The sequence below is a fragment of the Polypterus senegalus genome, chromosome 16, assembly GCF_016835505.1.
Source record: "Polypterus senegalus isolate Bchr_013 chromosome 16, ASM1683550v1, whole genome shotgun sequence".
Classification (NCBI taxonomy): domain Eukaryota; kingdom Metazoa; phylum Chordata; class Cladistia; order Polypteriformes; family Polypteridae; genus Polypterus; species Polypterus senegalus.
Window position 1 is genome coordinate 80704192 of NC_053169.1, and position 17788 is coordinate 80721979.

The 17788-nt window shown below is 46.4% G+C and overlaps 1 protein-coding gene across 1 annotated transcript in view; it reads right to left on the bottom strand.

Annotated features, from left to right (window-relative positions):
- Positions 1-11291, bottom strand: part of ism1 (isthmin 1) — a 73968-nt gene extending 62677 nt beyond the window's left edge. The window contains exon 1 of the mRNA XM_039738341.1: positions 10153-11291. Within this exon, the coding sequence (XP_039594275.1) occupies positions 10153-10284 (132 nt within the window). The 5' untranslated portion in view covers positions 10285-11291. The remainder of the gene's footprint in view (positions 1-10152) is intronic.
- Positions 11292-17788: the final 6497 nt, after the last annotated feature.

Here is a 17788-nt window from a genome sequence, read left to right on the forward strand (position 1 = left end):
CCCAGCGTTTCTCAACCTTTAAGTATTTGCCACCCGAGTTTTCATAACAGTTTTCATTGTGCTCCCCCCAACATTATTTTGAAATGTAGATGCATATTTTATTATACCTTTTTAACTTTTATTAACAGTTATCTAACTCTATATGTATTGTTCTAGTATCAGAATGTATCCATCCATCCATCCATTTTCTAACCCGCTGAATCCGAATACAGGGTCACGGGGGTCTGCTGGAGCCAATCCCAGCCAACACAGGGCACAAGGCAGGAACCAATCCTGGGCAGGGTGCCAACCCACCGCAGGACACACACCAAGCACACACACGGGACAATTTAGAATCGCCAATCCACCTAACCCGCATGTCTTTGGATTGTGGGAGGAAACCAGAGCGCCCGGAGGAAACCCACGCAGACACGGGGAGAACATGCAAACTCCACGCAGGGAGGACCTGGGAAGCGAACCCGTATCAGAATGTAGTTTAAGTTAATTTGTTTTGTTTTCAACAGGTGTTTTTTTCATATATTCTTTTTTTTCACATCTTCGCACCCCCTTTTTGTTACTTCACGCCCTCCTAGAGAGTGAGAACCACTGACCTAACCTGTGGGAGGAAACCGACTCAGACATGGGGAGAACATGCAAACTCCTAATTACTGAGAGGCAGCAGCGCTACCACTGCGCCACCGTGCCGCCTTGTTCTAAAATCACATCCACGAATTTACGTTGGCTTTGGCGTTTACGTGCATGCACTGTACGCACTGGATGTTGCCAGCAGGCGGCACCTTCGTCCTTCGTTCACCCTGTTAGCGATTTAATGATTACTCATCCTTTTTTTCCCTAACACTCCTTAGAAGAGATTAACCTTAAAAGCAAAGCAGCACTCATTTGGTCAGCTCTGACTGTCGGCTTACTGAAGACATCTTTGTTCTCGTGCTGTGTCCCCATTCCTTCGAGGGCGCCCCCTACACAGCCACTGGAGAGTGGCACATTACCTAGAAAACAATACGCGGATCCAACACCTGTGTGGGAATAAAAGTTCAGGAATGGAAAGGACCCCTGCTACCGTTCCCGTTCTCATGCACCCTTTGCCGGCTGGGTCTTTCCCCTGCAGAGTTAACCGCACCGATGTGATGCTGGGACACGGGGTTTGGGGGGTCTGGATGGATGTTCAAGGGTGGAGTGCGGCGCACCTCCTGAGCACATCAAGGTAATGCCAGCTTGGATGGGGCTCACCACACGATTGAAAAAGTGTCCCGATTTACGGAGCGATGCGGTTTTCCTCCTTTCCTTGCCTTTCTTTTCCTTTCCTTTCCCATACTCCCCCGCTCCACATTTCAGACATAGTTCTCATGTTTGTCGTGGCTCTCATTCTTGCTACAGTCCCCTTCTCGCGTTTAATCAAGATTTACCTTCTGACCCCTGGAAAAGCACATGCGCCTGAAATGAGAAGCGGTAGCTCCACGCCAAAGAGGCCGCATGCGCCCCCTTTCGACACCTTGAAAACCACGGGATGATGATTTGGGTGGAGGGGGACCTGTCGTGCAGAGTGAGAAGGCGGGATGAAATATTAACCCTCGTAGGAAGTCCAAGCCAAGCACAAAGAAAGACATTAATAGCGTGCTGCTCCTCGACAGGAAGCTTGGGTGACATTGATGGAGCCACGATGACAGCATGGTGCCAGCACTATAATGATCCCCCCGGGGCCGGCAGCGCATATCTCCCTGACCCTGCCCTGTCTGAAGCCAGAAGCTCCTACTATTCATTTACAAGACCCTGCCACTCGGGTTACAGCCTTCACTGCAGGAGACATGCTGGGAGGCGAGCTGGCCCTGGAAATGGGCAGCGGGCAGGTGCTCTCACTCTCTTGGCCTCCTGCTTCTTCTTCTTCTTTCTAAATGCCTTAATTAGGCAAAACACTCTGTCATCAGTTAAGTGAGGCCACAGTTAAGGCAGCTCACATCACTCCCGGGGCGGAAGGAACGCACCTCACCTGCACAGGTGGAGCCCAGCTATGCGCACACAAGATGGCGAAGTCTTGGCACCGCTCTCCGCTTTGTGTGTATAGAGAGCACTGCCACAATCAGTGATGCGGCTCTTCATGGGACAAAGCAGGTCTGTACACGCAGGCACAAACATCCGCTGCTAAGAATCCATTGTCGTGCCATTGACTTGAGTGGCATGACACCCGCGGGGGGGCAGTATGGGGGCTGCGTACGATCGCAGAAGCTCTTCAATGCCCTCCAGTGCCTGCTTATCACAGCTTTCATGACACCAAGATTGGGAAGTAGAAAGTACGTGACAGAAGAAAGACGATTTGGCATAAAGATGTGGCACCAAGTGTGAAGTATTAGGATCGAGCAGTCAGTCATTATAAAACCTGCTGTATCCTAACACAGGGTCACGGGGGTCTGCTGGAGCCAATTCCAGCCAGCACAGGGCACAAGACAGGAACAAACCCTGGGCAGGGTGCCAGCCCACTACAGGGCACACACCAAGCACAATTTAGGAATACCAATGCACCTAACCTGAATGTTTTTGGAGTGTGGGAGGAAACCCACGCAGACACGGGGAGAACATGCATACTCCACACAGGAGAAGAGAACCCGGGTCTCCTTACTGCGATGCAGCAGCGCTACCCACTGCGTCACCCTAGAATCATGCGAGTTATTTCATTATCTGCTATGCCTTGCTAAGCCACCTACCCATCCATTTTAAAATTGGTAAGTTTAAGAACACTCTTACAAATAAAGGTGCCAGAGTGCTTCTTCAGAGCGATGCCATAGGGGGAATCAGTTTTGGTTCTCAAAAGACCCAAACCCACGTGAAGGTTCCAGAAAGAACTTTTATGCTATTTAGATCCACAACAGGCTCCATACAGTAAAGAAACATGAGCGGGTGGTAACGGATTTGTGAAATTCCAGAGGGTCCTGATTGAAAAAGGACTCTTGGTCCATATGTCCAGTGACACAGGCTCAGTTCTGGTTACTTAATCTCTTAGTGTCCTGCTAGGTAGCCCACCATACATTAAAGATTTTAGTTCTTGTTTTCTACATATTCCACTTTTTCAAAGCACAAAGGACCAACTTCATATGCAAAGAATGCTTCTCAGAATGAAGTGGAGCTTAGTGAACCAATGGTTCTTACAAGAACCACACCACCCAGTAAAGAACCATTATTTTTAAGAGTGTGGATGGGACATCACCCATCCATTATGCGGCACACACTTTTTTAAATTGACGCCACTCACACTGTGACGCTACGTTTTACAGCTTAATCCAACTCCAGGTCAAAGCAAGCGTGGCTGGGCTGACACTCCATGACAGGGGAGGACCTCTGGGCTCCTTCAGATCGAGAGGAGCTAGTTGGAGCGGCATTGGCATGTTGTAAGGATGCCCCCTGGGTGCTGCTCTGCATACATCCCACTGGTCGATGACCCTATGGTAGACCCTGGTCATGCTGCTGGGATTGATTGTGTCTGCTGTCTGCTGGCCTGCTGCCATGGTGACCTTCAACTGGATAAGTGGTTCAGAAAATTAGATGAGCTTCCCCATCCATCCATCTTCCTAACCCATGTATCGAGGGCCGCTAGAGCCTATCCCAGCATCATGAGAGCACAAGGCAGGAGCAACACCTGGACAGGATCCCGGCCTCTCACAGTTGAAGATTACAGGTCTGATCTCACACTATTTATTGCCTTAACATTTCAGCAGCACAATCCACGAGGCTGATCACCCAGAACATTGGGACCAGACGGAGCAACAACAACAAGAACAACATTTATTTCTACAGCACGTTTTCATACAAATGATGTAGCAACAAAAAATAAAGTAAGGTCCGATGGCCAGTAGGGCAGAAAAAAACAAAAAAAACAACAACTCCAGAGGGCTGAAGAAAAACAAAATCTGCAAGGGTTTAGAGGCCACGAGACCACCCAGCCCCACTGGGTATCCTATGTAACATAAATGATTGAAATCAGTCCTCATGGTTTACAGGCTTAACGTGGAAGAATTAGACGATGATGATGGTCACGTGGACATCTGGCCTTCAATCCATCGGATGACCACCCCCAAAAAGTCAGCCCCCGATCCCCTGAGTTGAACCCATCTCTCAATGCACTTTACTGTGTGGGCTTGATCTAACTTTCCAATCAGCTGATAAACTGACAGCAGCGAGCAGAGGATGAGGGTCTCCACGTGTGCATCTGCTACTCACACCATCCAGACAGGTAAAAGCCACCATGTCTTGTGAGGAGCTCTAGGCTCGAGAACGCAGAGTACCTTAAAGGTCCATCCTCTGCACTGTTGTTCTCCTCCTACATAAACCGTTCGAGATGCCTTCAGGTAGTGTAGATTCTGAAAATGAGTGCCGGCACAATGCTTAGTACCTAATGCCACCACAACAATATGCTTAATGGACGTAATACCAAGGTTGTGTCACGTCTAGATTTTAAGGACTAGCTCAGCATAAAGCTGGAGACTCTGCGCTGCAGGAATGTACGTTGAGATGGTATGGATGTGTGATGAGGAGGGACAACGAAGAAAGGGAGCGATGGGAATGGAAGTAATTGGGGGAAGAGAAAGCAAGGGAAGCCAGAGAGGAGGTGGATGGATAAAGGAAGAGAAGATCTCAAAGAAGGGATTGACCGGCGAGGAGGTGCAGAACTGCGCTTTATGGGATATGTCAATCAAACACATTGACCCCATATAGACGCGGGAAAGGAGGAAGAGGAAGAAATAATTTAACAACTGAATGTGAGATGGAAAAGCAACGTTAACCTGATAAAGCGTCCTTCGCGGTAAAGCCCATCTCACGCTCCTTATAACGCAGTTAATAACAGTTGCCCCATTAACGTCACCTTCTGTAAATTTCTGTCAGACTGATAATGACTTTGATGACAAGTTCTCGTCACTTAGCAGAGATGACCTAGTCTTGTGTTCTCCTGTTTGTTTTAAAGCTCGTCACTTGTGATGACCAACTTGCTTCAAACAGACCCCCGAATGGAGTCAGTCAATTGTATTCACCTCTTTTGTAAGTCACTTTGGATAAAAGCATCTGCTAACCCTAACCCTAAACCTACCCCTAACCCTAACAGTTTTTGAAACTACCATATTATCCTGAAAATTGCCGAACCTGTCTGGAAACCCCAAGGCTGCCCATTCAATCCCAGCCTCAGCTAAATGGAAGACCCCAACTGAGCCCCTCAATCTGACAGCACTCAGATTGTAAATAAAATCATCCGGATAGACCCTTGCTTTGCTTACTACAGAATCCATTAGAAGTTTGTAGTAAATAAAACAAAATATATAAAATTCAGCTCAAGTGTGTCACTTTTGGCAATGCTAGGCTCAATTTCAAAATAACGGCTGAGGAAATGCATGAGTACTGGCAGCGACCGGGCACTTCAGCTCTTAAGCACGGCATTGGGACAAATCAAAGACGCCTGACTGAAATGGACACAGAGCACAAAATCTGCACATTTGTCTCTTGTGAAGAAGGGCGAGGCATAAGATGTTAAACTCAATTGAAGACCTCGGCTCCCTAATTTTTCACAACTTTCCCACAGGGGCAAAAGAAGTGTATCTGCTGCTGATCTCTCCATCCCTGCGACCATCCCTGATGTGAGCTGCCGGACTGCACATGTCACTCAACTGCTGTCCTGTCATGTCATATTCTAACCCAAATAATGAAGACCAGGATCACGGGTTTTGGGTGCCGGAGCCTTTCCCAGCTAGCATTGGGCGCCAGTCCATCACAGGGCACACACACCAATTTGGCAACACCAGTTCACCTAACCTGCATGTCTTCGGACCGTGGTAGGAAACCCACACAAACACGGGGAGAACAAGCAAACTCCATGCAGAGATGCAATTCCAGGTCTCCTTGCTGTGAGGCAGCAGTGCTAGTACTGCACCACCATGCCACCCTTACAGCCATTATAGCCATTTCCTAAGCTTGCTTCATTCATAGGGTTCTTCAGAACATTGCCATTTTTGGGTCTCAAAAGAACTATCCACATGAAGAACCTTTTATTTAGATTCACAACAAACTTCATATATAATCATGAACAGATAAGGGAGGGTGGCATGATGGCACAGTGGTATGGCTGCTGCATCTCTAAAAGGAAACCAGGGTTTGTGTCCCGAGGGCTCCCTGTGTGGAGCTCGATTTTTCTCCATGTGCCCACATGGGGTTTCTCCCTCAGTCCAAAGACATGTACGCTCTTCAGAGTGGTGCCAGAGGGGGACCTCCCAAAAGACACATTCACATAAAGGTGCTAGAAAAAAACATTTATTTATTTAAGTCCATAACAAGCTCCATACAGTAAATAACCGTGACTAGATGGTAACAGATTTGTGAAATACCAGTGGCTGATAGGGATTTCAAAAGGACTCTCGCTGCATAAAATCACACAGGCTAAGTCCAGATTTTAGAAACAGGGAGCCTACCATAAATTAAAGATTTTCTTTTTCTACATATTAGGTGGGTGGCGGTGGGCTGGCGTCCTGCCCGGGGTTTGTTCCCTGCCTTGCACCCTATGTTGGCTGGGATTGGCTCCAGCAGACCCCCGTGACCCTGTAATTAGGATATAGCGGGTTGGATAATGGATGAATGGATGGATACATATTAGGCCAACTTCATACACAAAGACCCCTTCCCAGAATAAAATGGTCCTTCGTCAAGCAACGCCTCTATGAGAAACCACAGAACCCTGTAAAGAACCATAAGGTGCCATTGGAAATGTGTGTGTGCATGTGTGTATGCGTATGTGTGTGTGTATGTGTGTGTGTTCACCATGTGATGGACCAGCGTCCTGTCTAGGGTTTGCTCCTGCCTTGTACCTGACGCCTGCTGCACTGGTAGGCCTCACCTTCTCCATACCCCTGCTCAGGTGGGTTTGAAAGTGAATAGACAGATGATGACAGCTTTGTGAAATACCAGTAAATAGGGAATTCTCGCTCCATACAATCACAGGCCAAGTCGAGTTCTTCTCCAGCTGTCAGTATCCTTAGACTTATAGACGTTAAAGATTTCTGTTTTGTCCTTTTCAAAACTCAAAGAAACAAACTCCATGTCTAAAGAATGAACTGTTTTTGACGAGCTATGGTTTCATTCAACCTGGTCAAGTGCCATTAAAGAACCACTAGGGGGCAACAGATAAGAGAGGAACCCACCCAGGACGGAAAGCCGCTCCAGCCCCGTGGTTTGCACATCTGTCCATTGATAGCAAAGTAAATGTTTTTTTTTTCTTATTTACTTTTTTATATATAAAAACCACAACAAATATGCCTCCATTAAACTCCGTTACGTTGAATCTTTCACATTAGTTTCCCATGTGCTACATTTGGAAAGCCTTTGCTGATTCTTAATGTATTTAACATATGGCCACCATAACCATAACCCCCAACACATCTACCACCACAAAGTCTGAATTTATTTTTGTGTCCGTATCACCAAAGCAATAAAAAGAATTGGAACTTAAGTGCGCAAGCGGCAAGCTGATTACATGAGCCCATTGTTCGATATTATAGTAACTGAAAGGTTCGGAGGGCGTAATTACAGTGGGAATTCAGTAGAGACGGAAGTAATAAAATCGCCGTGAGCACAGACATGGGTGAAGGAGTGCGCCGTTTACTTATTATGTGACCGACGTCTTCATCTAAAGCGACTGCCAGCAGCAGAGGTTCAGTAACTTGGTGTGGTTTCCCGACTACAGCGCGGGCAGGTGAGGTGGCTTCCTCAGGGTCACACGGCGCCAGTAGCGGTGTTTGATCCCACAGCCTCAGGGTTTCCCGTCTATATTCTAATCCACTTTATAAAAGGCGACTCCTTAAAAAGTGAGCAGCGCTTAAAACCCAAATTAGAGTGGGCTCCCCTCGAGCTATAGGGGTCTTCTGGTTGGCGGCGTCCTGTTCTTTCTGTGCCCAGTGTGTTCCATTAGCGGCTTATGACGCTCTGCGGTGTGCCAGCCTATGACAATCATGGAGTAAAGGCCCTCTTGTTTTTTTTTTAACAGAACCCCCGGGCGCGGGTCGTCCGCTTTTCTATAATGATCATTTACCTGCAAACGGATGGCTGGAACGGCGGCCTTTGAACGCGCAGGAAGTTATCAGTTGGATTTATTTTGGGAGGAATGGACACCCCGAAGGCGCCTCTGCCCCCGCTAGGTCTCCCTCCATTGCGCTGGAAGATGCAAACTTGTCTGTTGGGTTTATTGCGGTTTGACACTTGCGATGTTTGTCTTCCTTTGTGCAGAGCACTCGGTATGTGACGCTCGCTTAAGTCTGACGGGTGTCTGTCTTGGAGTAGGATGACACATTTTACCCGATCGATGCTGAAGATTAAAACGTTTCTGCCGGATTTGTGTCGGGGGGATGCTTCTCCGGCTGGATACAGCGGGTCCGAATGCCGAACACCAGCACGACCCGTTCAATACAAACCAGCAGATTCTTAACGCAACACCTCATACGGACACTCTCTGAACAGCGCACTCCTAAAATAAAAGTGCCAGAGCGATGCCACGGGGGGACAATTTTTGGTCCCCAAAAGATCCATCCTCATCATCATTCCAGAAAGAATCTTTTGTTTATGTGGATCCTTAACAGGTTCCATATAGTAAATAACCATGAAGAGATAATAACAGATTTGTAAAATACCAATGGCTTCTGATTTGAAAAGCACTCTCGTATTTACAGTCACAGTCCTGGTTTTCTTCATCTTTTAGTGTCCTGCTAGGTAACCCACCATACATTAAAGTTTTTTTTTTCTACAGATTAGGAAGTTTTTCAGAGCGCAAAACTTCATATACTAAGAACCCGTTCTGGAATGAAATGGTTCTTTGTTAACCAAAAGCTGGAATCACAGAACCCAGTAAAAGAACCATGATATTTATGAGTGCGAGTCAAGTCCAATTAGACACAAAGGTATTAACAAATGGACGGGAAGCCATGCTATAACAGGGCAGACTGACACTCCGTCATGTCACCTCCCACCCAAAGACACCTGATGAACGTGCCAGTTTAGAAGGACCGGCCAGCCTGGGATTTGAACTCCTGGAGATGCAGACGCCATGAAAGGGCCCGATTAGGACTTTTAGATGCTCTAAGCACTTAAAAGATATTGGTGCCACCAATCTCTATTGATACTATTTTATATGCAATGGTCCGTCTTAACGTATGGGCACAATGGGCACTGGCCGGGGCCCCCAGGGTCATAGGGGTCCACGGTGTTTCTGATGCCTGCACACTACTTTGACCTGCCCTTATAGGACAGCCCCATGAGGGAGCCCCTTTTTGTGGAACCTGGTTGAGGTGCACCATTCGCAGTTTTGCACCATACAGCCCGGGGCACTAGAAACCTTCCGTGGTGCCCCTTTTCCCTTGCAGCCCTAACTAAAGCACGTGCTTATTTTGCTCAATGGTTAATCCAGCCCAGCGCCATGCAGCCACCCTCTTGCAATTAAAGGTACCAGAGAGATGTCAGAAGGGAAACCGGGGTTCGTTCCCAAATAACTAGCCCTCATGAAGATTCCGGAGAGAACTTGTGTCTATTTAGACCAATATCAGACTCCATGCGGTTAATAACCGATTTGTGAAGCACCAATGGCTCCTGATTTTAAAAGGACTCACGCTGCATACTAACATAGGTTTTCTGAATCTGGTAGTGTCCTGCTATTTAGTCTGCCATACACTTAAGATTTCAGGTATACAAATTCGGAGGGTTTTCAAAACACAAATTATTTTCCCAGATTGAAATGGCGCTCTGTCAAGCAAGGGTTCTGCGAGGGACCCCGGTGCAGTAAAGCACCATACAGTGCCATTGAAGAACCGGTGTACACGAGCGAGCAGTTACACTTGAAGATCTCACATTGCATATTTAACTCGTCTTAAAGCTCCCTAACGTCTACCTTCCGGCTGTACCTTAAGCCCACCCAATGGACGGCTACGGCGACCCTGATCCCAGTCCCGTAGTGTATCGCTACAGCGCTGCCATCAGTTGTCCATGCAGTCGAGTGAAACTCAATGTTGTAACTGAACATCCGTCACTCTTCAGCTTATTCGGATTGTCACAACGGACAAGCGCATTGAGCAGACAAAGCCCCCCATAAAAAATGACGATCGGGTACAAGGCGGAGACAATGACGGTGACTTTTGCGCTCACCTGTGCGGCGTCTTTGTCGCCGATGTGACTGGCGTTTCCCGATTGCAGGGGGCTACTCTTGAGGACCGTGATATGTAGAGTCAGGAGAAGCAGTCCAATAAGCAGTAGGATCTCTGCCACCAGCCGCACCATCCTCTTGAGCCGAGCGGATTTTGGACACTGCGGGGAAGCTGTGGCACCCCCTCCCGCGGGAGAGACCCCGCTCTCCGGATCCGCCGGGGACGAGGATCCCGCACACCACCGCGGAGCCACTTCGGGATTCACTGATGCAAACCCAAGGAAAATGTTAAAAAAAGAAAAGAAAAAAACGGGTGGAGACGGCCCTTGAGAGCTCTATACTGGGTGTACGAATGTGAGCTTCAGGTGGGCTCAACACCCTTTCCAAGTCTGACACCCAAAGGGTTTATCAAAATGTATTGGGGGCGGGGGGAGGCATACAAAAAAATAAAAATAAAAACTTTCGCTGAACTCTAAATGCAGTCCATCGTCTCCGCAAAGCATCCAAGCATTCCAAGGTGGCTGGGATTTGCTGCGTGATGTCCAAGCAGAAAAGTACAAACTCAGCGTAACGGGTCGACTTTTTTATCCGATCAACGCATTGCTCCGTCAAGCTCTGGTGAGGGGCGATCTGTTTAGTCCAGTTGTCCCATGAAGATGTGAAGACAGCCCGTGTGAACCCACGCGAAATCACTTCGGATCGCTGAGCCAGAGAAGCAGTCGCGGGAGGTCCGTCCGGTCAGGCGAACTTGTAGCAGCGCGGATGTCGGCTGGGCTCCCTCTCACCGCGCAGGTATCTCTGGATTGACGTCTGCTGCACCCCTCAGCATGTTGCCAACCAGTCGCTCCTCTCCGCAACGGCTGACTTCCAGACGCTCTTTTTGAAATGAATAGTTGCCTGGTTTGTGTCCATCGCAGTGGATCGACTTAACACCAAAAAGGTGGCTTCAGATGACCCTGCGAAGGGGACAGAGTAAACTCCAGTCATATTCGCAATGTGTCAGCCTGATGCTCCAGCCCAGCCAGCCAAAAGCACCGCATTACCTCCGCTCTGTTCGCCGTGCCCCTTGATTTGTCACCAGATTTCTCCCCGGAGCACTCGGACCACCTCGCCCCCCTCCTCCTCTCTCTCTCTTTCTCTTTAGTCCTCAGCACGCCGATCGCTCCTGTTTTTATACTCCTCGGCGCTGGTTTGCTGTCAAGCACCCCTCCCCCTATTGTTAACCCTTCTGGTCCCTGGCCTCACGTCCGCGTCTCTCGCTTTCCGTCCCATTCACTGCCGATGTTGCGCTATCGGCAGGACCTATCCGATGTCACCCCAAGCAGTCGGGAAGACACACAAAGTGAGGCGACTCACCTACAGACAAAATCCACGCACTGGAGCGCTTGAATCTTCTCTTTCGTTCTTCTGTGTGTCTTTGCAACTTGGACTAGGCTGGCTGCGATAAATGAGCTGAAAAATCGGATTTGCGCTGTTTGGAGTTCGTTTTTGAGGAGCGTCTGATGATGAAGAAAGGAAAACTCCAGGAACATCTTCACAGGCTGAGTTAACATCTCAGCTCCTTTAAATGATAACCACTCTTTATCCCGTAGTCTCCATATGAGCAGCTTGAACAAAGCAGGAAGCTTTTCCTAAAAGAAAGAAAGAAAGTAAGATAGATAGATAGATAGATAAAGGCATTATATGATAGAAAAAACACAATAATAGATGGAAAATACCTTATATAATAGATCGAAAAGGCACTTTATAATAGCTAGGAAGATAGAAAGAAAGAAGCTTTATAATAGATAGAAAATGCCCAATTTAATAGATAGATACTTTATTTATCCCCAAGGAGATCGCAGGGTTATAGCAGCAGCCATAAAAAGGGCACACAATAAGAAGGAGGATCATTATCTTATGTAAGTTTAGCAGTGTGTCCAAATACAGATGTTCTCATAGCCAGAATGCTCTCTAAGTAAATTAACGAGGCGGTGTTCAGTGTAAAGTAATTAGCAATAGCATAGTATAGATAATAATATTCTCATCACTGGAGAAATAACAGAACAGTTACATCTTTAGGCAAGTTCAAAACAAGATTATTTCGTCTCCACGGACTCCAGGCTTTGCCAGCTGCTGCTATATTAGAAAGTCCTTTATTTTATGTAAACTAAACTACAAGTTATCAGTCAGTTTCACTTTTTATTGTCCTTAATCCGATTCTCCCCTAAACTTAAAGGTACCAAAGCAGTTCTTCAGAGCGCAGTCATTTTTGTTTCCCAAAGATCCACCCACATGAAGGTTTCAGGGGAGATCTTTTATTTATTTCGATTTGTTACAAGTTCCCTAATTAGCCATGAACAGATGACGACAGCTTTGTGAAATGGGTTCCCGACTTTAAAAGGACTAAGTTTCGGTTTTCTTGCTCTGTCAGTGCCCTGCTAGGTAGGCTGTATGTCTCTTTGTCGTCTGCCCACATATTTGGGACCTCAGTTTCAAATGCTAATAATTCTTGCTGTAGGACACTTCAACGATGTTTTGAGAACAAAAGAAACTCGACAATATCAGGTTGGAGCCTCCACTGACACTTTGTGCGTCATTTGTATTTCTGATCGTGCTGTATACCCGCCAGCAATCTTAAAAATAAGGTGGTTCTTCAGAACGACCATCCACACGTAAGCTCCAGAAAGAAGCTTTATTTATTTAGACCCGTGACAAGTTCCATAAATAACCCTGAACAGATGATCACAGATTTGTGAAATACCAGTGGGGTTCGTGAAGTTACAAGGACCCCGATTTCAGGTTTTCTTGGTCTGTTTTATTCTTCTAGGTATTCTTCTTCCTGAAGACTTCCCGTTTTCTCCACATTTTTAAAGCCCAAATATCCAGTGTTGCTGCGGTGGGCTGGCGCCCTGACCGGGGTTTGCTTCCTGCCTTGCGCCCTCTGTTGGTTGGGATTGGCTCCAAGTTAGGATATCGCAGGTTGGATAATGGATGGATGGATGGATATCCAGTTTTGTATGTGGAAAGAATGTCAAGCAATGGTTCACCATAGGCCACTGAGGCACCATTTTCGGAGGGTCCCATCGCTTCATCGGCCGGGAGACCTCTCGTAGTTTTCTTTGCTCCAAGAGATGGACATTTTCGCGAGGCAGTGCCTTTTTTTGTTGTCCCTTCCGCTGATGGACAGATATTATTAGGATCCATTCGTGTTAATCACTTCGAAAACGCTTTGTTTTCTGGTGTGTTTCATCTGTACCTGGGCCATTAGTGATTTGTAAAACTGAATTTTATAGAAACTCAATGAAAGGCTCGATACAGATGTAAACGGAATTCAATTATTTATAAACGAAGCTATTAAAGAATGAACGCAGTGAAATTAGTGAAGTAACACTAACGGAATTGAACTTTCAGATCAAAGCGCATCTTAAAAGTTCTCAGAAGCGAAGAGGCAAAAAGGCGCGTCTTAGAATTTCCAGCGCACTTTTCTCGTTTTCACGTTTAATTATCCAACAAATAATATGCATAAAATAAATTCATAAATCAGTCAAGCCTCCCAGCTGGTCACTTCATTCTTTGATTGGAAATTTCTCTGCCCATTGCCGCGATCGTTGTGCACCTAAACCAGGCTTCTTGAATGGGGCTGCAGGGGGGCATCTCTCTCTTAAAAGAGCAGCGCAGTTGGTAAATCTGCATTTGCATGCACGTCAAGCCACAATTGGGAAAGATCAAAGGGCGAAGAAGGCCCCCGTTTACACCTGTCGCTGGCGAACAAATGGAGCGCATGCGGCCAGCAGCTTTCAAAGGCCCGGCTGCGCGCACTGCACAAAGGGACCTCAGTGTCAGGTACCGTTCTGGGGAGCGTGTCTGGTTTTGATCAAGGTGCTTTGATGATAAAGGTTTCCTGGCAGACCCTCTAGAATTCACAAATGGCCAGCAAAAAAAAAAAAAAAAAAAAGGGTGAGAGGATGTCGGTTCAGTGAACTGCCGAGTGGCCCACCGCCGACCACCGCTATATGCGACAAGTTTACTGCGGTCCGCCTCAACGTCGGCTAATTAGGTCAGAGATGAGGCCGAAGTCGAGAGAAAATTTTTAATGATGGGACTGGCGGGGAAGTCATCGGGCGAAGCATAAGACTCAACCCAGACCCACCTGACCCAATGCCGGGGGCGCGCGTTAGGATTCTAACTTTTCTTTTAAATCTATCTATTATATAAGGCGTTTTCTATTGTACAGTCTTTCTTTCTTTCTTTGCAATTAGTCTGGACATAATTGGAAGCAGACATCATGAGACAGAATGTCTCACAGATTACATGTGTGGGGCTTAATTCGCTGTGAGCCCCGTAGTGGAAAGTGGAAGGCCACTTAATCTGAATTCTAAAAGGATAGACTCTCGATGAATTGGCTGGAAAAAAAAGCAAAAATAGAAATACACAAAACTGCAGTTAGCAAACATACCACTTCTGAGTTTTTCCGTTTTTTCTTTCTTTTTTTTTTTTTTTGCTGTGGAGTACCGTCACTTTCAAATACTTTTTCTATCATATCGGCTATCATCCCGGTTATCTGTTCCACTCCGTCGACATCTCCAAGGGGAGCCCCAAGACCCGGGATCGTGGTGCTTGAGGACAGTCAGCACTGCTGCTGCTCTGCGCTCCGTGTAACGCACTGGCGACCGGCGCTTACGGATGTGCACGTAAAACTGTGAAATGTACACTCCCGTCTCTCACGATCTCATACTGTCAATATTTACTTGTTTACGTGCGCACATGCGCGATCGATTCGTTATTTAATTTGAATTCCCTTTCAGTGTATTCTTACGTTGTGCTCTTCCGATTAGATACAGGACGACCCCAGCGCTATCACAGATTGAACTAAAACACAAGTGTCAGGGGGTCTTCCTGATATTGGCGGGTTTCTGTTGTTTGTGAACCATCATTGAAATGTCCCACACCCAGAAATAACGGTTCTAAAATGGCACTTTACTGTGTTGTGCGGTTCCTTAGATTGACAAAGAAGCATTACATTCCGGGAAGGCCTCTTTGCATATGAGATTATTGCTTTGGGCTTTGAGAAATGTCCTAATATGTGGACAAGACATAAATCTGGAATGTATACTAGGCTAGCAGGATAGGAACTGATCAAGGAAACCACAAATTAGCCATGCAGGAAGAGCCGTTTGAAAATCAGGAATCCACTGGTATTTCACAAATCTGTTACTGTCCTTTCATGTTATTTATGGAACATGAGGGTCTAAATATACGGAGGGTCTTTCTGGAAGCTTCTGGGTCATTTGGGAGCTAAAAATGTTTCCCCGTTGTCATTGTTCTGCATGTGGAACCTTTTTGGCACCTTTATGATTAAGAGTCTGGATGTGCGGGGACCACCATCACATTCAGTGGGTGTAACAGAAGTACTTGGTGGACCACTTTAGGACTACTAGCTTAATAAAAAATGGGCTGATTATGATTTACCTTCAAGTTGAATATGCACTCTGAACTGTTTCAGGTCAACACAAACTGTTAAGGCACCAGTAGGCAGCTGACTTTTCTGTTTAGTTTAAGTCGCTCCAACACACTTCAGCGAGGATGGTGAAGGAGCTTTTCCTTTATATTTTAAAGTATTTGTAATTACTGTTGTCAGGCATGTGTGTCTGTGGATCACCTCTTGATTTACGTGAGGGGGCGCTGTCACTATCGGTATCAGCTCTTTCTTTGTCCTACAGCCAGGAGGAGACGCCCAGTGAGGCCAATTAATTCCTCTCCTCCCTCATCCTGGACCCCCACTCATAAGAGAAGGGGCTCCAAACCAGACCTGACCTGCTGCAGGGGGTGGGCAGTTTATGCTTTGTTATTGCACCATTGTGCCCCATTTTGATTAAAGTTTCAGTTTGTTATTAAACGGTGTGAGCACACCAACATTTCTCCAGTCCAGCTGTCGTACCTCGCATGACCTTTCCATGTTCTTAATAATTAGCAACACACACACACACAAAGACAAACACACACACACGGCCAATTTAGCAACAATTCACCAAGAAGACCCCCACGGACATGGGGAGAACACATAAGATCCATGCATCTGAAACACAAGCCCTTGCAGGTCTCCTTATTGCAGTGATACCACCATGCTACCCCTTCACATGTCACATACACATACACTCTTAAAAATAGCGGTTCTTTAATGGCACTTTGTGGCTTTTTACTGGGCTGTGCAGTTCTTTGTAGGACCCTTGCTTGAAAAAGCACCCTTTTATTCTGGGAAAGGGCTTGAAGGTTTCTTAGTGCTTTGAAATACTTCCTAATACAGATGTGATGTGGACACATTTGTTGGTCCTCTTCTAGTTCATTGAAAAAGTGCTGTATGCCTCCTGAGATGTGATGAAATGAAAAGTGATCGTCCCCTGTTACACCTGCATGCGTTTGATATGTCATCGAGTCGAGCAAAGCAACAGTGAAAAGACGTCAAGTAATACTTATTCTACAGAGAGATTCTAACATGGCCTGGACACATCTGTTGGTACCTCTGGAGATGATCCTAAATAAGTGGCTTAGAGTGACTGTTCAAATGAGCTGTTGTCCTATATTAGTATCACACATGTCACCAATCATTTCAATCAGTCATTCAGCCAATTTAAATGGGGAAAAGTCATCACTCTGCTGTTTGGTATCATCATGTGTCCCACACTGAGCACGGACTAGAGAAAGAGAAGGAGAAAGTCATTTGAGGAGATCAGAAAGAAAATGATAGACAAGCATGTGGAAGACAAAGACCAGAGGACCATCTGCGAGCAGCTTGATGTTCCTGTGACAACAGTGACAAGCATTAAGAAGTGTAAGGTCCATGGACTGCAGTCAACCACCCTGGACGTGGCCACAAGAAAAATCAACCCCAGAATGGACAGTAGGATGATGAGAATGGTAGACAAAAAGTCAAGGACAACTTCCAAAAAGATACAAGCTGAAGTCCGGGGTCAAGGTCCATCAGTGTCTGATCATGCCATCTGCTGCTTTTTGAGAGGCAATGGACTCTTGGAGGACAGAAAAAACATAAAAAAGCAAGACTGGAATTTGTTAAAATGAACATCGACACGTCACAATGCTTCTGGGAAAAGGTCCTTTAGACATATGAGACAAAATTGGAGCTTTTTGGCAAGTCACCATCAGCTGTGTGTCCACAGATGAATAAATGAAAGAACACCAAACCTACTGTGAAACATGAAGGAGGCTCGGTTATGTTTTGGGGCTGCTTAGCTGCATCTGACACAGGGTGTCTTGAGTCTGTGAAGGGAACAAAGAAATCTCAAGACTGTGAAGACATTCTGGAGTGAAACGTACTGCCCAGTATGAGAGAGTACTGTCTCAGTTTCAAGTCATGGATCCTCCAACAGGATAATAAGCCAAAACACAGAGCTAAAAGTGTTCAAGAATGGCTAAGAAGAAAACATTGGACTATCCTGAAGTGGCCTTCTATAAGCCCTGATTTGAATCTTATCAAACATCTATGGAAAGAGCTCAAACACGCAGTCAAGAGAAGACCCCCTTTAAACCTGACCCAGCTGGACGAGTGGGCCAAACGACCTGTGGAGAGGAGCAGATGTCTCATGGAGAGCTCCAGGAATCACTTGTGTGCAGTGATGGCCTCTAAAGGGTGTGTAACAA